Raw genomic sequence first — 21,114 nt, 5'->3', positions numbered from 1 at the left:
GTTGGCTTGTCCTGTATATATATATTATTGTGAATAGACTTTATATTTGGATATTTTTTTAAACTGGGGTAGAGAGAAGCTGCAGATGCAGGAATGTGGAGCAAAACACAAAGTGCTGGAGGAACTCAGCGTCTGAAGAGGGGTCTTGACCATTGCCTCCACAGACGCTGCCTGAGCCGCTGCTTCTCCACAAACGTGTGCGGTACGGGGGGGGGGGGGGGGGGGGGGTGAGTGAGCGGGAGGGGGGGGGGGGGGGGGGTGAGCGGGGGGGGGGGGGGGATGAGCGGGAACTGCGGGCTCTGTCTGTGTAGCGGGGAGGGGGCTTCTGCATTGTGCTGGCGCCGCGCTGTAAACCGGCGCAGTCCATCTCTTCCCTCCCTCTGATCCGCCCACGGGCTCTCGCACCCCCACAGCCGGCGGAGCAGCAGCGCTGACGGGCATCTCCCTCCCTCCATCCCCGTCTCTCATTCAGTCTCCGCTCCACCGTCAACCGAGCGGTCGCCAGCTCGTCCTCGCCGCAGCCGCAACCTCGCCCGGTGTGTGGTGAGTAGCCGGTGATGCCGCCGGTGTGGGGCATGGAGGGGACATGAGGGGGTGCAGGGAGAGAAGGGGAGGGGGGAATTATCGCCACGGTTTGTCTCAATAACACGACTGGTGGAGCGGCTCCGGTGCGCGGTCGGTAACCGGGGGGGGGGGGGGGGGGGTTGAGGATGGGGGGGGGGGGGGGGGTGAGGGTGAGTGAGGGGTGGCCACTGTCTCCCCCCGGGGCGGGTGTGGGGACAATAGAGGAAGGATTGCGGCGGGGGCGCGGAGACGAGTTACTAACCCCCCGCAATGAGACGTGTTCTGTGGATCAGACTGGAGACGGAGACGTCCATTGTCCGCGGGGCTGGGGATGGATGGATTAGCGGGGGTCGGGCGCCGTGGGCGGGGTTCTGTCCCTGGGTCGCGGATGCTCCGAGATACGCTGGCCTCTGGAGGTGGTGGATAGGGGGGGGGGGGGATATAATTGGGGTGGGGGTTGGATGATAAGGGAGTTGTGTTGTCCCGGGAGGTGCGTTGGCCCTCCGTGATCAATAACATCCTATCATTAAGTTCTCTACTTGAACTCCGTCTCATCATTGTTCATGCTCCAGCCCACAACAGTGGTGTCATCTGTAAACTTGTAGCTGGAGTTGGAGCAGGGTTTGTCCGTGCAGTTATGAGCGTACAGTTGTATCGTGGGGGGACTGAGAATGCCTGACACCATGGTTGTAGAATTATCATGGAGGAACCGCCTCTATAAATGCCTCGTAAACGCCCCTGCCATATCTACATCCACCACCGCCACCACCACCGTTGGCAGCTCCCCTCAGCTTTATCATCTTTGCGCCTCGCTGCTCCTGTAAGCCCCCGGTACAGAGTGTACCTGTCTGATTGAGCTTCTGCGCCAGTGTGTGTTTGCTCTGCTGTCAGGCTTGTACACGATGCCAGGTGATGGCCCGTTGCGTTCATTGCCGCGGTTACGCGATAGACGGAGGCTTCTTGGTCCAGAACCCAGAGGGCTCAACATCTACAGATGCTACCTGCGACACTTCTCAATGCCCAGCCTGCAGTACAAACCAGGAACTGCAGATGCTGGCTTCCCAAAGAAAGACACAGAGTGCTGGAGTAACTCAGTGGGCCAGGCAGCATCTCTGGCGAACATGGATAGGTGATGGTTCGGGTCGAGACCCACCTTCAGACTGGTTGCAAGGGGAGGAGGGGGGGGGATTACAAGTTACATTAGCCAATAGGTAGTAATAACCGCCCCCCTCTCCGCTCCCCCCACCCCCCTTCCTACCCCAGGGGCTGCATGGTTCAATGGGCAACCTGTGAAAGGTAAACTGTGCACCTTGTACCAACTGGGCACCCTGTCTGAAAACAGCCCCCATCCTTGAACATCATCTATCCATTCCCTCTGCAGATGCTGCCTGACCCACTGAGTTCCTCCAGCACTTTGTTCCTTGCTCAGGATTCCTGCACCTGCAGTCTCTTGTAATATTGTTGATAGCACTGAAGGCTGAGCCTGCAATGAAGGAATCTAACACTGCAATGTTTCTGATAGACGCACTGTTCCGCCATATTGGGATGCAACAGATGGACTTGAAATACCACTTGATATTATATTATCATAAGTAATATTCCAAAAATGTGCTGGAGGAAATCAGCGGGTCAAGCAGCGGTGCTGGCTCGAAGGGCCGAGTGGCCTCCTCCTGCATCTATTTTCTATGTGGATGGAATGGACAGATGGTGTTTTGGGTGGGGATCCTTCTTCAGACTGATAGGAGTAGAGGGGAGAAAGCTGTAAACGAGATGTGGGTGGGGGTTGGGGGGAGGGGTGGTGGGGGTTGGGGGTAAAGGACAATGCCTGACCCACAGAGATCATAAGGACTAGGAATAGATTTAGAATTAGGCCATTCAGCCCATCAAATCTACTCCACCATTCATTCAATCATGGCTGATCTATCTCTCCCTCCTAACACCACTCTCCTGCCTTCTCCCCATAACCTCTGACACCCGTACTAATCAAGAATCAAGATCCTCCAGTACTTTTCTTTTGCTCCAGATTTCGGCATCCGCAGCCTCTTGTGTTTCTGAGCAATGTTCCGAGATGCTTAACAATCGATCAATGGAAGAAAAGGTCAAGGCATTGGGTCTGGGGACTGCAGGCTCACTCATGCTGTCATGAAGAGGGCAAGGATTTTAAAATGCAAGCATTGCCTGATTGGGAGTTAACGTGGCTGGGTAACAAAATACACGGTTGAGTTGAAGGTCCATCGCTGCTTACAGAGTATTGCAGAGAATTCCAACTTTGTGCAAAGCCGCAGAGTGTACAGAAATAATATTGGAGTTCACTGCTGTTACTGGCAAAGAAAAGACCACTCGAAAGTTCAGAGATACCTTCTGAGGTCAGCGTTATAAATGCCCGGATTATTATGATAATGACTTCAAGGGCTTGCAATGTGAAATTTGGGGATGGATATCATTGTAGTGATTGAAAATTAATTAGATGCAGAATAACAAAAGGGGTGAGTATGATATAACCCCCTGTGGAGAAGGTCACTTATTCTCTCCAGCATATTTGGAAGAACTTGTTTCTCATTAGTGTCTCCAGCCTGCATAAATTGGTGAGACAATATTCACCCTTTTGTTGCCTGAAGCTGATGCTTCATAGCCATAAACTGCTGTTGTCAGATCAAACAGAAACTAATTAGATGAATGCAAAAGGCAGTGGAATTTTAAGAATCTCCTGGCGTGGGGATTTGTCAAGGCTCAGCCGTGATTGACTCCAGGCTCTGCGTACTCAATGCTTTGCATGCAAGATTTTCAACCTAGTGCCTTTTTTTTTCAACGTCCTCCTCTGATACAAGCCTCCTTGTACATCAAACAAACATCAGACCTGCTTTCATGCTGAGCGGTAGAGAAACCGAGGAAATTGTTGCAAAGTGGAGTATTCTGAGCGCTCCACCGACAACCAGCCTTTCCTGATTCTGATTAGGAGCGTGAGGAGGTTGATGCAAACGCTGCAGCCAGGGCTGGGGAACCATGTCGGGCAGGTCTGGAAGCAAAACAGGATGACTTGTTCACACAACCTCCATCGCTGTGCAGCAAAATTACCTCGGCTAAAGCAACATCTAATTACATTTTGATTCGGTGCATTTATTTAAAATATATTTCCATTCCATTGTCTTATATTTAAAAAAAAGAATGTGTTATTAAGTGTTTCGAAACACGTTCAAATAACTTGCAAATGTAAAACATAGAACAGCACAGGAACAGGCCCTTCAGCCCACAATGCCTGTGCCAAACTCAACTAATCTTTCTGCCTGCAATTGATCCACATCCCTCATGCATGTGTATATCTATAAGCCTCTATTGTATATGCTTTCACCATCCTCCCTGGCAGTGCGTTCCATAGATTCAGCACCCTCTGTGTGTAAAAAAAAAACCTGCCCTGAACATCTAACTTAAACTATGCACTTCTCACCTTAAAGCCATGCCAATTAGTCTTTTGGGGGTCAGTACCTGTGATGGACCTTCGATGGTGTGGTGGTCAGTACTTGTGATGGACCTTCGATAGTGGGGGACCGGGTCAGTACCTGTGATGGACCTTCGATGGGGGGGGGGGTCAGTACCTGTGATGGACCTTCGTTGGGGGCGGGGGGGGTCAGTACTTGTGATGGACCTTCGATAGTGGGGGGCGGGGTCAGTACCTGTGATGGACCTTTGATGGGGGGTGGGGGGGGGGGTCAGTACCTGTGATGGACCTTCGATTGGGGGGGGGGGGTCAGTACCTGTGATGGACCGGGCAGTGTCCACCACACTGTGTAGTCTCCTTCATTCCTGGGCGTTTGAGTTGGTGAAGCAGGCCGTGATGCAATCGGTCAGTATGTGCTCTACCTTACACCTGTGGAAGTTAGAGAGACTATTTGTCGACCATTTGTCTATCTGAATCTCCTCACTAATTGACCAACCAGCCCGCCGCCTAACCCAGCAACAATGTGATCCAGAGCATGGAGCTGGTTCAGTTCCCGTGTTTCGTACATGTTCCACCAATGTGGCAGTGTTGGGAGCAGGGTTGTGTACAGGATACTGGCAGAGTAACCATGTGAATGGCTCCATGCATCTCCCGCCCAGTCTGTCTGCCAGCCTGGCATTGCCTTACATTGGGGAAGTGCCACAACTATCCTGCCCCATTTCACAACCCACTTTGGCTCGATATGAAAACAATAATAGTGCAAGTCATCTTCAGAATGAAGATAATGTGGAATTTATTTCACCAGAGGTAGTGAATCGATGTTATTTATGGCCACAGACAGCTGTGGAGGCCAAGTCAATGGGTATTTTAAAGTATTGACTGATAGATACATGATTAGTATGGGTGTCATAGTTTACAGTGAGAGGGAGATATAGTTCCGTCTGAATGGCCTCATTCTGTTCCTTATGGTCTGGCTCTGATAGGAATGGTTTAGAGGGATATGGGCCAAATGCAGGCAAATAGGACTACCTTGGTTGGCAGGAATGTGTTGAGCTGAAGAAGGGTCTCGACCCGAAATGGCACCTATTCCTTCTCTCCAGAGATGCTGCTTGTCCCGCTGAGTTACTCCAGCTGAGTTACTCCAGCTGAGTTACTCCAGCTGAGTTACTCCAGCTTTTTGTCCATCTTATTGTTAGTCTGAAGGACATGTTTCCTGGCTGAATGACAGACTCTATTTCCCTCCAAGGATGCTGTCTGACATGCTGAGTTTCGGAGACCAAAGAGGTTTCTAGTTAGAAAAGCTGCATGTGCGCAAGTATATAAAACCGTAGGCGTCCGGATATTTCACTCCAGTATCTCTTTGTGGCATCATTTTATTTTCTTGTTTCCCCAGATTAAATTGACCTAGATAATGTGTGAAGGTTAAGATGAGCTGTTTGTGATTATGTGAAGTTTTCTGACATTTGCTGCACATACATTTCATGCTGGTGATATTAAAACTCAGATCAGATGTGGCCTAGTTAGATTATACTCCAGCAGTCAGGACACAGCTGGAAACAAGGCAACAGGGCATGGAATATATAGAATAAGAACTGCCGTTCATAAAGCAGATGCTGAAATCTGGAGCAGGCAGCAAATTGCTGGAGTAACGCAGCAGGTCCAGAACCAGCGGCCACAGTTTAAGAATATTTAAGCCATTTAGAACAGAGACGAGGAAACACTTTTTCTCACAGAGAGTTGTGAGTCTGTGAAATTCTCTGCCTCAGGTGGAGGCCGGTTCTCTGGATGCTTTCAAGATGGAGCGAGATAGGGCTCTTAGAAATAGCGGAGTCAGGGGATATGGGGAGAAGGCAGGAACGGGGCACTGATTGGGGATAATCAGCCATGATCACGTTGAATGGCGGTGCTGGCTCGAAGGGCCGAATGGCCTACTCCTGCACCTATTGTCTATTGTCTATCTGTGGAGTAGAGGGATGGTCAACGTTTCAGGTACTGATATCGGCAGGATTCCTCACAGGGTGACTCAGTGAGGGGCAACCTTCAACACGAGGGCCACTGGTTGTTTCAGGGTGGTGGGGGGGGGGGGGTGCATTGTGCATTAGCCCCTCCCCACCCAAGGACCAGCACGGGAACCATTGGGGTCATGAGTCTCAGTAACTGCCCCAGCTCCTTAGCCTGGGACTGATCCAGACCTTCCTAAGGCCAGAGCTGGCAGGACACGCAACCATGGCAGGGACAGCTTTGCCATGTTTATCTTATTATCTTGTCTCAGAGAGGGAGGCCATTCGGCCCACCGGGTCTGTGCTCGTCCATCAGACCTGGGTACATGTGACAGTAATAATCCTACAGCAGTAAGCCCGTCTCTCATAAGCTGCAACCCTGTCACCCACCCACCCCAGAGGAGTGAGCGGCATCTTTCTATTCCTCTCCCCTGCAATCTGACTTAAGAAGGGTCCAGACTAAAAATGTTGCCTATCCATGTTCTCCAGAGATGCTGCCTGACCCACGGAGTTGCTCCAGCACTTTGTTAATTTTGTTTATCTCCACGAGTCTATTCTACTTATCTTGCTGTTTGGTAGCACACTCAGTTCTATCTTCAGTTAACGGTGGTTACTATGGCTGATGTAACAGTGAAGTGTCAAGTGACTAATCTCCTTGACATTGTAGTATTTGTTCTGTAATGGGATGAATGAATTGTGGGCTAAACACATATGGATCTACTTTCATCAGACATGACCAGAGGAGCGGGCTGGATATAAACAGAGCGGCCAATACTAGAACCAGCAAGTTACCCAACTATTTAGTCAGTAAGGAACGTCTCCCATCAAAATACGAAATTGATTGATTGAAAGATGCAGCATGTTAACAGGCCCTTCGGCCCACCGTGTCCATGCCAGCCATCGATCACCAGTTCACACTAGTTCTATGTTATCCCACTTTCTCATCTTTGGAGAGAAGGAATGAGTGAGGTTTCAGGTCGGAAGAAGGGCCTCGCCCCGAAAGGTCACCCATTCCTTCTCTACAGAGATGCTGCCTGTCCCGCTGAGTTACTCCAGGAGGGTCTGTCTTCACACGCAGTGGAGTGTGTGACTGCTTACCTGGGGCCATGTTAACATGCACACAGTTCCTTGTTCAGAGCGAGTTCCTGACAAACCCCTCCCCTCTTTTGCAGGTGGTGCCAATTGTCAGCTTCATCATGGTGAAGGCCGGGTACAGCTTCTCCGACAAGCCACTGAAGGAGCAGGGAGCAGACGATGGCTTTGATAACATCCCCCTGATCACTCCGCTGGATGTCAACCAGCTAGAGCAGCCCCTTCCTGAGAAGGTATGTGGACATCCAGTCAGTACACAGGCCCCATGTACACATGCCCCCATGTACACATGCCCCCCTGTACACTGGCCTCCCTGTACACTGGCCTCCCTGTACACTGGCCTCCCTGTACACTGGCCTCCCTGTACACTGGCCTCCCTGTACACTGGCCTCCCTGTACACTGGCCTCCCTGTACACATGCCCCCATGTACACTGGCCTCCCTGTACACTGGCCCTCTGTACACTGGCCCCCTGTACACTGGCCCCCTGTACACTGGCCTCCCTGTACACTGGCCCCCCTGTACACTGCCCCCCCCTCCCTGTACACTGGCCTCCCTGTACACTGGCCTCCCTGTACACTGGCCTCCCTGTACACTGGCCTCCCTGTACACTGGCCTCCCTGTACACTGGCCTCCCTGTACACTGGCCTCCCTGTACACTGGCCCCCTGTACACTATGCCCCCTGTACACATGCCCCCTGTACACTGGCCCCCTGTACACTGGCCTCCCTGTACACATGCCCCCTGTACACTGGCCCCCTGTACACCGGCCTCCCTGTACACTGGCCCCCTGTACACATGCCCCCATGTACACTGGCCTCCCTGTACACTGGCCTCCCTGTACACTGGCCTCCCTGTACACTGGCCTCTCTGTACACTGGCCTCCCTGTACACTGGCCCCCTGTACACTGGCCCCCTGTACACTGGCCCCCTGTACACATGCCCCCTGTACACTGGCCCCATGTACACTGGCCCCCCTGTACACTGGCCCCCCTGTACACTGGCCCCCTGTACACTCCCCCCCCTGTACACTGGTCCCCCGTCCCCCGTCCCCCCCCCCCCGTTTGGCCCAACATGCCCCATCCACACCAGTCCCATTTGCCGGCATTGAGCCCATATCCCTCTAAACCTTTCCCATCCATGTACCTGTCCAAGTGTCTATTAAATGTTGTTATAGTCCCTTCCTCAACTACATTCTCTGGCAGCTTGTTCCAAATACTCAATCACCTCTGTGTGTGAAAAGGTTTTCCCTCTGTTCCTGTTAAATCTTTCACGTCTCCTTAAACATATGTCCTCTGGTTCTTGATTCCTCCACCCTGTGTGCATGAATCCTACTGCTCTCTGGTGCTGGCTGGAACTGACCTGTGCACCGTCCACTGCAGGTGGTGGTGAAGACTCGGACCGAGTACCAGATCCAGCAGAAGAAGAAGAGGAAGCTTCACCTCCCCGGCATCAAGAAGCTCAACATCAACTTCTACGCCGAGTTCTCTGACAAAGTGAAGGTAATCAGCACCACCCGCCGCATGTCCAAACCTTCTGCCCCTTCAGCCCTCGCTCTGGCCACTGGACCATTAGCCCTCTGCCAAACCTGACCAAACCTGCATGTCCAAACCTTCTGCCCCTTCAGCCCCCGCTCTGCCCGCTGGACCATTAGGTGACCACCTCATGGGCAGTACTGGATATTCCCCCTAGTGGGAGAGTCTAGGACTAGAGGGCAAAGTCTCAGAATAAAAGGATGCACTTCAAAAGAAGATGTGATGGAATTTCTTTAGTCAGAGGGTGGTGAACCTGTGGATTTCATTGCCACAGACGGCTGTGGAGGCCAAGTCAGTGGGTATTTTTAAAGCGGAGATTGACAGATTATTGATTAGTAATGGTGTCAGGGGTTATAGGGAGAAGGCAGGAGAATGGGGTTGAGAGAGAAAGTGGAGCAGACTCGATGGGCTGAATGGCCTCACTCTGCTCCTATGTCTTATGGTGTTATTTGCTTTGATTTGTGCAGCTGACAGGGCTGATCCTCATCACCATGGCCTTCCTTGCCTGCCTCTTGATGCTGGTCATGTACAAGGCCTTCTGGTACGACCAGCTAAGCTGCCCTGAAGGATTTGTATTTAAGGTAAGCCGACATCAGCATTTTACCATACTGATTAGAGATATTGATTGGTTGAAAGATACAGCATTGAAACAACCTCTTTGGCCCACCGAGTCCACGCCAGCCATCGGTCGATCACCCCTTCACACTGGTTCACAGGCAGGACTTTGGTGAATCCACATCTGTAGTACTGGATACAATTTGGAGATTTTCCCTCCTGGTTTAAGCATTGATTTATTGTGTTGGGGGGGAGTTCAGGGAAGGTTCACTAAGTTAATTGCCAAATCAAATAAATATTATTGCCAGCATTTTATCGTGCTCGTTGGATGGAATACAGCAGAAAGAGAGGTCTCGTAGAAATGTAAATGGCTCTGAGGGAGATAGGCAGGTTGGTTGGAAGGAACTGCAGATGCTGGTTTACACTGAAGATGGACACAAAATGCTGGAGTAACTCAGCCGGACAGGCAGCTTAAAGTAGGTGTTGGTTTTATCTCCTAGTTGTGAAATGTAGAACGAAGGGACATGATTCAGATAAGGAGTCACCATTTAGGATGGCGGGGGGAGGGGGGTGATAGCACAGACATGATGGGCCACACAGGGACACACACACAGTGACAGACTTACGCACAAAGATATGGATAGGATAGAAACTATGGTATTTCCCCCAATAGCATATACTCTAATTGTGTCCACTAATCTCCTGTGTGGGACCTTATCAAAGGCTTTCTGAAAGTCCAGGTACATGCACTACATCCACTGGCTCTCCCTTGTCCATTTTACTTGTTACATTCTCAAAAAATTCCAGAAGATTCGTAAAGCAAGATTTCCCCTTCGTAAATCCATGCTGACTTGGACTGATCCTGTTACTGCTATCCAAATGTGCGGCTATTGCATCTTCAATAATTGACTCCAGCATCATCCCCACTAACGATGTCAGGCTAACTGGTCTATATTAATAATAATAATAATAATAATATCTTTTATTGTCATTGCACTTCAGTGCAACGAGATTTAGTATGCAGCTTCCAACCGATGTAAAAGAAAAGTAAAATAAATAAATAAGCTGTGTGACGTGACCATCCGAGGGAGACAGTCCAGGGGGGGTGGGGGGCACTCAGCAGGGCCGGTTCAGAGCCGCTATAGCTCTGAGGATAAAGCTGTTTCTGAGTCTGGAGGTTCGGGCGTAGAAGGCCATGTAACGTCTGCCGGAGGGAATTAGTTCGAACAGTCTGTTACAAGGTTGCGAGGAGTCTTTATGGATGCTGACGGCCTTCCTGAGGCACCTAGTTGGCTGGAAATTGGCAACAAAATGGAGGTTTGAGTGCATCGTTCTTGGACAATGTGGCATGGGTGAGTGTAGCAACGTGCTGTGCCCTGTTGAGAAGTGGCTTGAAAATTCATGATTCACCATGGCAACCGTGTGCGACAGGATGCATTGTCAGTCTCTGCAAGCTCCTTCTCTCTGCTATGGAAATTTATCCATCAATTATTCAGGGCAGAAACGCTGTTGGTGTCAATGCAAACACTGTGGTTTCTTGCACAACCGTTGTGTGACTAATAAGCCGGTGTGCAGTAGGATTTCTTGCACTTGTTTGAAGAGCAGAGCCCACTGATAGCAAAGCAGCATTGAAATCCCTTATAGACACAGAGTGCTGGAGTAACGCAGTGGGTCAGGCAGCATCTGTGGAGAACATGGATAGGTGACGTTTCACAAAGTGCTGGAGTAACTCAGCGGGTCAGGCAGCATCTGTGGAGAACATGGATAGGTGACGTTTCACAGAGTGCTGGAGTAACTCAGCGGGTCAGGCAGCATCTGTGGAGAACATGGATAGGTGACGTTTCACAAAGTGCTGGAGTAACTCAGTGGGAAAACCCATCGTTTGCATTGTTGCACCATGTGAATGCCCCAGTCGGGCTAGCAGAGTTTTGATGGGCCAAATGGCCACCTATGAAGATAAGAAATAAGGGAGACATATCTCCAATGACATATCTTAGCAGCAATCTACTCCGGACTTTGTGTAGGTAACACGACATACTATGGTTTGCATTATTAAGGTGTGCTTCACCTGGAATAACTGATAATTTGAGTTTAGCAGCATGAAAATAAACCCTTTGGCCCACCGAGTCCACTCTCAGCATTAATCACCTGTTCACACTAGTTCTATGTTATCCCACTTTCTCATCCACTTCCTTCACTACGGCCAATTAACCTACAAACCTGCGCTTCTTTAGAACATGGGAGGAAGTCAGAACACCTGGAGTAAACTCACCTGGCCACGGGCAAACTCCACACCGACAGCACCTGTAGTCAGGATTGAACCAGGGTTTCTGGCGCTGTGAGGCAGTAGCTCTCCAACTGCACCACTGTGCCACACCACTGAATATTTGTACTTGTTGCATTTTTGCCTGTAAAGCTGTATTGTTCCCCAGCCTGTGTATGTGTGTGTATATGTGTGTGTATATGTGTGTGTATATGTGTGTGTATGTGTGTATATGTGTGTATATGTGTGTGTATGTGTGTGTGTATGTGTGTGTATATGTGTGTGTATGTGTGTGTATATGTGTGTGTATGTGTGTGTATGTGTGTATATGTGTGTATATGTGAGTGTGTATGTGTGTGTATATGTGTGTGTATATGTGAGTGTATGTGTGTGTATATGTGTGTGTATATGTGTGTGTATATGTGTGTGTATGTGGGTATATGTGTGTATGTGTGTGTATGTGTGTGTATATGTGTGTGTATATGCCCTCCCCTTCCTTCACCCTCTAGCTGTCTCCTCCCATCCGCCCGCCCTCGGGCTCCTCCTCCTCCTCCCTTTGTCCTTCTTTCTTTCCCCACCCCCTATCAGTCTGAAGAAGGGTTTCGGCCCGAAACGTCGCCTATTTCCTTCGCTCCATAGATGCTGCTGCACCCGCTGAGTTCCTCCAGCAATTTTGTGTACCCTGACAATTCAACATGTTTGACTCTTGATATGTGGCATTTGTCTCAGTTGTACGTGTGTCAATGTAGTGAGCAAGGTTTTCACATCTTGACCTGAGCAGCAGCTTGTGGTAACGTCTGCAGGGCACATCCCTTACCCAGGACGTGCGTGGTCTGTTGTGGGGGATCTATCGGTCGGCGCCCCCTCTCACTGGGCCCTGCAGTCACATTTGTCTTGTTTCTCCCACAGCACAAGCACTGCAGTCCGGCAGCACTGGAGATGTATTACTCACAACAGGAGACTGGACCAAGGGGAAGCCTCCACACCGTCATTAGCCACTTAAGCCAGGCCAAGAGAACCATCCCCAATCTGTCCTCACCATGGCTACCAGTGCTTCCTGCCTTGAAAGCACCAGCGAGATCAAAGGACCAGCTGGACGCCCCTCATCATTAGAGGAGTCGAGAGGGAGAACACCTTAATCTCTTCTTGTTTATTGAAGTACTCCAGTATTATATAAATCTCCTTGCCAGGAGCCAGGCTTTCTATTGGGGATGTGTGTGAGTGTTTGTGTGAATGCCTGAGTCTGTGAGTGTGTCTGTGCAATAATATAGGTGTGTGCACTGCACACGCATAGTGTGTGTGGTCATTTGTTTCTGTCTGTGCAATAGTGTGCATGAGAGAGTGTTCATCTTTGTGTGTGTGTGCGTGTGCGCATGCGTGTGTGTGTTTGTCTGTGTGTAGTTTTGTTTACCCGAGTCTGGGGTATCAGAGAGACACACAGAGATGGGGAGAGAACCACAATCAAATCATACAATATAATTAACTTGGTTAGTTTGCCCAGTTAATGTTGGGGTCAAAGTGAAGGTTAATGTGGCCAGTCATGTATAATCCAACCCGACTGAGCAGAACTGAACTGTAAATGCATTTTCATCCAAATCAGCTTCAGGGACCAGGTTTAAGGGCCTGTGGAATACATTGTGCAATCCTGCAATGTAATGAGGCCACAGTTGCTCCATTCTAACTTCGGCCCGAAACTTTGCCTATTTCCTTCGCTCTATAGATGCTGCTGCACCCGCTGAGTTTCTCCAGCATTTTTGTGTATCTTTGGTCCATTCTAACTCCTGCTAGCTACTACAATGCTCGCTAGTATTTCTGTGATGGTGTTGTGATTATTTCCATTGTTGCACCAGACTCCAGTTCCCAAATGCGATTGGCTTCCTCCTTCTCCCCGACCCAACAGCAGAGTTCTTGTTCTCTCTTCAGAGTCCCGCAGTTAGAGCAGGAAGGGGTGCCTGAATTAAAGGGCCTGATCATCAGGGTTACAGCTGAGGAATGATGAGGTGATTCACAGATGCAGCCTCACATTAACAGGCAAACATGTAGATTTCTTGCAGCTCTGCACTGGTGATGGAACCAAATGTTGGTCAGAGCCGTGGGTCAGTCTGGCAACAAGGAGGGGGTAACTCGCTTGGACAACGGCGTGGATGGCAGATGGATGGAATCCCCACAATGCAGATACTGGGTGACGAGTATGTGAACAATGACGATTTAAATGCATAATGTTATTTGCTTATTTATCTCCCCCCCTTCTAGTTTCCCACCTACCAGGCCAGCATACTATTGCTCTTGTACTTGTGACATGCATTACTCCTGTACCTACACTGTAGCCCAGTGCCAGGATCGCCGAGAGTTACCATCTCTGGAATCGCCATGCCTATCACCGTTAAAACTGTCTTGATTTACAGTAATAATGAAATGTGATTTGTTCTCTGTGGTTTACGAACAATTTTGGTCTTCAGTAATTGTAATTGATTTTATGTCCAGTTTCCTGCAGTCACAATGTTTGATTTACACATCCTTGTGACCGGGTTCATATCAGGGTGTCAGAGCAGAGGCAAACAGAGGGATAATCTTTCCACTCTGAGGGCAGTGTTTATCTGGATCGATCTGCCAGAGGAAGCTATTGAAGAACATAATAATACAACTTGTAAACAACATTTGGATAGATGTGTGAATAGGAGGGGTTTATGAGCCAAACACAGGCAAACTAGCCCAGTATGCCAGCATGGTCAGCATGGACAATGTGGGCCGAAGGGCTTGTTTCCATGCTGTACAACTCTGACAATGTTGAGACACCCACCAGTAGATCCACAGGAGGAGGGACTGGGCAATGGAGAGACTGAATGGGGCAGGTTCTCTGCCAGTAGGGGAAAGTAAAGGACATATTCTGTCCGGCTTGTCCAGCATAGTGGTGAGGGAAGAGCAGTATCCAATGCACTTGACAGTTTTTCACAGCAAAGGATCTATCAGTCTGAAGAAAGGTCCCATCCCGATACATCATCTATTCCTTCTCTCCAGACATCACGCCTGTCCCACTGAGTTACTCCAGCACGTTGTGTGTTTTTTGTTTTTCTCAGAGTCCTGAGCAATAGGGCAGACAGTTCAGCCCTGCCACTGACCACTGACCACTGACCACTGCCTTCCCATTGCAAAATGAGTAGATTCTACAGAGTTGGGTAGATGCACAAAGCTCCTTCAAGCTGCCCGGAACAGTGATACTTGGAGTTCAGCAGCAGACTGGGCAAAGCAGATCCCCCCCCCCCCCCCCCCCCCCCTTGTCTCTGGAGGCTGGCTGTCCCAGGATACACTCAGACTAACTAGCAGACCTAAGGAGAAATGTGGCAGGCCGTGTTGACTGGGTACCTTCAGGCGATCACTGTGTTTTAAGGGCACGTAGTTTAATCCAGCTCTAGGGTGGGGGGGGGGGGGGGGGGTGGGGGGGGGGAGGTATATGAGAACACAGAACACAAATCTGCTCCAAGCTTCCACCTTGCATTGTAGATTACCACAGTTGAGGATTAGGTATCACCTGCTCAGATGTGTCAAGAATGACACAAAAAGCTGGAGTAACTCAACCGGCCAGGCAGCACATCGGGAAAAAGGGAATAGGTGATGTTTCAGATTGAGACCCTTCCTCAGACTTCTCCAGAGATGTTGCTGGGATACTCCGGCATTTTGTATCCATCTTCAGTGTAAACCTGAATCTGAAGTTTCTTCCTGCACACAGATGTGAGGAGTCAGTCTCACTGGACGGATGTGTGAATGGGATCACACTAGACAGATGTGCAGATAGGATCACTAGACAGATGTGTGGATGGGATCATACTGGGCAGATGTGGGGATTGTCTCACTGAACAGATGTGCTGCAGGGTGCCTGGAACGTGATGCAGCTTGCAGCAGATGTGTGGCGCTGGTCTGCATGTCGGTGTGACCTGCTGTGCCACTAATGCGATCCCCTCTTCCTGTCACATTCACTTGTGAGAAGCAGCACAGGAGCTGACAGGTTTTTAATTAAGTTGCTGCAGGTCGCCTTTGTTTGTCTAAAAATCTAATGAGACGTTGCTTCTAATAAGTGTAGTGAATGTTGTAATACTGTTGTGATGTCTCAGTCAGCAATCGTCTTAGCACCAGCCAATGTTCACGGTGTGACTCTGTTAATTTAGCTTGTATGTATTTATAGATCTTGTGAGTTGGGCATTGCAGCCTGACTTTGGAGTGTTTTAAGTGCCAAATGGAGATTATGATTACCTGCTTTGAAACCTATAAAATAAATGGACTGATTTCTCTTCAGATACGAGTTCCTTGGTCTCTGAATATTCATGACCTGCTCCTCCAGAGACTTTAGTGTCTGTGGTAAGGTGTAACCAAAGTCACTGCCCCAACATTGCAGCCAAAGGACTGAGAATGTCAGGTCTCCCCTTGCAACTCACCGATAGAGCTGTGGGAAGCTGCACACACCGCTAAAGGACAAAGGACACTTTACTTTGGGGCGTAAAGTAATTGTTTTAGAGAAACAGTGCGGAAATAGGCGCTTTGGCCCACAAAGTCCATGCCGACCAGCAATTAATCTGATCACACTAGTTCTATCCTACACACCAGGGACAATTTATAATTTTACCAAAGTCAGTTATCCTATGTACTTGTACATCTTTCAAGGGAACTGGAGCACCCAGAGAAAATGACGTGGGCGAACGTACAAACTCCATACAGACAGCACCCGGGTCTCTGGTGCTGTAGCTGGGCCGCCCCAGTGTTTATGCTGAAAGGGGTGTAATGGATAGGGTGGAGTTACGAAACAACTCCTCATTGTCATGGGTTTCATTATTGACGTGTAGGGAAATAAATTAAAATCTTGTTCTGCTTGTTTGGACCTCACGGGGTCCAAATGACAATAAATTGAATTGTATTGTATTGTATTGTATTGTATCCAGTCAAATCATGCTGTACATGTCAGAGAATTGAATATAGAAGTTGGGAGGTCATGTTACAGTTGTACAAGACGTTGGTGAGGCCACATTTAGGGTAATGTATTCAGTTTTAGTCACCCTGTTATAGGAAATATGTTGTTAGCTGGAAATGGTGGAGAAAAGATTTACAAGGATGTTGCCAGGACTTAAGGCATGTGCTATAGGGAGAGGTTGAGCAGGCTAGGACTCTATTCCTTGAAGCACAGGAGGATAAGGGGTGATCTTATAGAGGTGTATAAAATCAGGAGAGAAATCGATAGGGTAAATGCAATCTTTTATGAGAGATGGGGAATGAAGAATGAGAGGACATTAGGCTTACGTGGGGGGGGGGGGCAAAGGGGGGAGGGGGTATATGGAACCAACTGCCAGAGGAGGTAGTTGAGGCAGATACTTTCACAACAGTTAAGAAACATTTAGACAGGTACATGGATAGGAGAGGTTTGGAGGAAAGAGACACAAAGCTGGAGTAACTCAGTGAGTCTGGAGAAAAGGAATAGATGACGTTTCGGGTAAAGCATCCGTAGTCAGGATGGAACCTGGATCTCTGGCGCTGTAAGGCAACAATTCTACCACTGTGTCACCAACAGTTGACCAAGTGAAAGATATCAGAGATTGGAATTATAATGTTATATTGCAGCAGGATCCAGAGAGAGAGAGAGAGAGGTGGGGAGATGGGGCTGCTCCCTTGCATACAGAGTATCAGTCACTAATCTGTCTGATGAGAGCTGGTCTGTGGTTTGTTGAGCAGTTTTGAGTTACTGGTGCTACCTTCTCTGAGCAGCTGATTGAGAAGCCGTAACACCACTGCACTGGTTGTGAGGCAGCAACTAAGTCTGTTCTGGGATTTTAATGAGGTTTTTCCTCCCCTCTATCAGCATGCCATCAAAGTAAATGAAACTGATTTCCTGTATAATCAGTAGCTAAAAGGTGTTTTGAAACTTGCAAGGACTTCAAAAGACTTCCTGTGCTGCTGTCTTACGGGAAAAATGTGCAATTTTTAAATTGAGATTTCCTTTCATATTTAGAGTTTTACAAACTATTTCTGACTGGGATGGAGTCGGGAGGTGAAAGTGCCCATTAACTTTGATCTGGGGAGTGCTGGAAAGTTCAGCAAATGTTCTCACTCAACTCCCTGCAAAGTCCAGACCACAAACTACAGCCACAGGCAAGGACAAGTTCTGCTTTCCCATAAATCAGGTGCTTCTTGTCATTATTATGGGCTGACAAGCTGTTTATGGTTTTGCCACTGTGTTAACAGGAATCCAGTGGCACTTCTCACAAGATCTGGCTATCTAGTGGTATCAGATCCAGCGCAGCAGTATCGGGAAGCCGCTCAGTGCCTCGGCCTCCACTCAGTGCTGGGCTCTCTTCCCCATTAGGCATTAGGCCACTCGGCCCATCGAGTCTGCTCCGTGATTCTATCGGCTGATTTCAATCACTGCTGTGGCAAATAGATGTTCTTCTCAAGAACAAGAATTATCTGCTGAAATCGACATTCCCTTTTGTTTGGAAGGTGTGCAGGCTGAGGGGTGACCATACTGAGGTTTACAAAATCACACGGAGCACGGATAAAGTGAACATTCACAGTCTTTAACTTGTAATATATTAATTTAACTCTTAGTCTAAACAAACGTTCTAATTCATTCACGTTATCCTTTAGCTAAGTGTGATTAGTAAACATGTCCACGTTAGAGATGACGCTGTTACCGTCACAGGAACTGTACACATCACACCCACACAAGCATATGTGGTATTGTGCGGAGTTTTGGTTTCCTAATTTGAGGTAGGACATTCTTGCTATTGAGGGAATGCAGCGTAAGTTCAACAGGTTAATTCCCGGGATGGTGGGACTGGCATACGATGAAATAATGGGTCGACTGGGCTTGTTTTAACTGGAATGTCCAAGTCACCCTGCATCCTCAATGCTATGAGGATGCAGGGTGACTTGGACAGGTTGGGTGAGTGGGCAGATGCAGTTTAATGTGGATAAATGTGAGGTTATCCACTTTGGTGGCAAGAACAGGAAGGCAGATTATTATCTGAATGGTGTCAAGTTAGGAAAAGGAACTACAACAAGATCTGGGGGTCCTTGTTCATCAGTCACTGAAAGTAAGTGTGCAGGTACAGCAGGCAGAGAAGAAAGTGAATGGCATGTTGGCCTTCATAACAAATTTAACAAACAGACTGGTCATTCCTTCTTCTCCCTGCTGCTGCTGTGAGGCGAAAGGTACAGAAACCTGCACCACCAGACGGAGCTACAACCCCTTCTCACTCTACACTTTTTGTGTAATTGACCGGTTGTGTTACTCCAGTACTTTGTGTCTTGTTTTGTAAACCGGCATCTGCGGTTCTTTGGGGATAAACCAATATTGCTAGTGTTATACTCAGTAGTACCAACATCTCCCTTTTCCCCTGAACTCATGTTGCCCCCTGGGAGAGTGGACCTTCCCTTGTGCGAGGGGTCACCCTCGGGAGTTGGCCCCTCATCTCCTCAATGTCCCTAAATCCCTCAGCATCGTCTGTCCCGCAGTTCCTCGGTGACCCTCATCGCCTCAGCGTGCATCATTCCCTCAGTGGTCCCTCATGCCCTCAATGTCCCTCATCCACTCAATGTCCCCTCAATGTCCCTCACTCACTCAAGGTCCCTCATCCACTCAATGTCCCCTCAATGTCCCTCATCCCCTCAATGTCCCTCATCCACTCAAGTGTCCCTCAGTCCCTCAACATCGGTCAGTGTCCGGTGCTCCCTCAATGGCCCTCAGTCTGACCAACTGACCCTCAGTGACCAATGGTCCCTCAAAATCTTCCTCAAGTGTCCCTCATCTCCCTCATTTCCCTCAGTGTCCGGCTTGGCGCCAGTGTGGGGTGGGGTGTGGGGTGGGGGGGTCACGCGGGCTCGTGGCCGGAGCGAGCGGACAATCGCTGTGGCCGCACGAGCTGTCCTTGGCGCGCTGAAGTTTGGCGCTGACGGACAGCGGTCTCCGCCAATCGGATGGACTGCCCACCCCATGGACCAACGCCGTGGCCGGAACGAGCTCCAATGGTCAGCGAGGGGGGCGGGACATGGCGGTGCCTATAAAAGGCGGCGCTGTCCAGGCAGCGTCCGCAGTGGCCGGAGAAGAACCTCGACCCGCGCCCCCACCGCGAGTGGACAGCGGCGGCTCCCGCCCGCCAGGGATCCTTCAAGACACAACCCATCGCTCTGGTCATCCCACTGGTCAGCGAGGCTTCACCGGCCGGACCGGGTCTGCGTTCCGGACACGACCAACGGTCAAGGCCAAAGACATCGCCCCTCTCCCCCAATAAAATATCCCCTCAGGGGTCACTCCTTCCTTCCCACCCGCCCTGTCCACGAAGTCGCTGACCGACGGGCCGAGTCCCCTTGAGGAGCGAGGGGTGAGTATGAAGGGGGGTGAGGGCGGGGAGTCTCTTCCTTGTGTCATTCTGCTACATTGATGGTATTCGCGGTTACACTCACCGGCGCTAAGTCCCCGCAAGTCCAACTCCGCGCAAACATCTACAGGTCAGGTTGGCTCCGAGTAGATCCAGCGCCGCTGGACCGCTCTGCGACCCGCCTTGAAGACGATGGCGTGGGAGGGAGACCGCGACCGAGATGTGCTTCCAGACCGAGATCTTGTCGGAGATCGGTGAGCTTCAATCTCCTCGGTCAGAAGAAAAAGAGCTGGAGGAACTCAGCGGGTCAGGCAGCATCTGTGGAGGGAATGGACAGACGCCGTTTTGGATCGTGACCCTTCAAGACTCCATTTAACAGGTCAGTTTCCGAGACAGTAGGTACCATAGTTTCATGGTCACCATGGATTGAATGACACATAGTTGAAGATCCCAAAGGCCAATCTTGCTCCACGTTCTCTGTGACCTTCCACACCTGGTGCTGGAGAAGCTGTTAAACAACCTGGTGGGACTTCTTGTCGCCCTGGATCTCCTCCAGATGGTGTGAAGGGGAAAACATGAAACATCTGCCGACTGATGTGGTCGCCAGCTGTTTGCGAGGAACTTTCCCTCCAAAGACTTGCAGGAAAATGCCACTGGGCAGATGATGAGTCAGAGCTGGGCGAGTTTGACAAATTTCTTAAATGCGTGGATTCTTATGTGCAACCCCAAGAGGGATTGGATAGCACACAACAAAAGCCTTTCACTGTACCTCAGTACACATGACAATATAAATCAAAATAAAATAAACTAAACTAAAACATAAAATGAACGTCAGGAACTCGAGCGCCGTTCGTGTTAAACCATCGGATTTAAAGCCACATCGTTGGGGACCGCACCGGAATTTCTCACTAAAGTCCCTAAAAAAGCCACAAGCCACCCCACCCGCGCTCTCACTTGTATTTGGGATTTATTCGTCAACATTTCCCAATACAACTAGCAGTGATTTGTTGCACATGAGAATCCACAGCGTTTAAATTTGTCAAACTCATCTGGATCTGACTCATCATTTGACCCAGTGACATTTTCCTGCATGTCTTCGGGGAGAAAGTTCCTCGTAAACAGCTGGCGACCACATCAGTCGGCAGATGTTTCATGTTTTCCCCTTGACACCGTCTGGAGGAGAACCGGGGCCACAAGAAATCCCACCAACTTGTTCCTCAACAGCTTCTCCAGTGACAGATGTGGACGGTCACATAGAACATGGAGCAAGATTGGCCTTTGGGATCTTCAACCATGTGTTATTCCAGTCC

The 21,114-nt window shown here is 49.5% G+C and overlaps 1 protein-coding gene across 3 annotated transcripts; it reads left to right on the top strand.

Annotated features, from left to right (window-relative positions):
- The first annotated feature begins 362 nt into the window (after positions 1–362).
- On the top strand, positions 363–15,734 carry caly (calcyon neuron specific vesicular protein). Of its 3 annotated transcripts, none has more exons than XM_033012425.1 (5): positions 363–536; positions 7,173–7,325; positions 8,474–8,593; positions 9,094–9,207; positions 12,354–15,734. In XM_033012425.1, exons 2-5 carry the CDS (start codon positions 7,197–7,199, stop codon positions 12,555–12,557), a joined length of 567 nt encoding a protein of 188 aa, XP_032868316.1. In that variant the 5' UTR covers positions 363–536; positions 7,173–7,196; the 3' UTR covers positions 12,558–15,734. The 3 variants fall into 3 exon arrangements, with proteins under 3 accessions (XP_032868316.1, XP_032868315.1, XP_032868314.1); XM_033012424.1 differs by having other exon boundaries at positions 364–543; XM_033012423.1 differs by having other exon boundaries at positions 365–516; positions 7,170–7,325.
- Positions 15,735–21,114: the final 5,380 nt, after the last annotated feature.

This window comes from Amblyraja radiata, chromosome 37, assembly GCF_010909765.2.
Source record: "Amblyraja radiata isolate CabotCenter1 chromosome 37, sAmbRad1.1.pri, whole genome shotgun sequence".
Taxonomy (NCBI): Eukaryota; Metazoa; Chordata; class Chondrichthyes; order Rajiformes; family Rajidae; genus Amblyraja; species Amblyraja radiata.
Note: the sequence above shows the minus strand (reverse complement) of the source record. Positions and strands in the feature narration are given on the sequence as shown.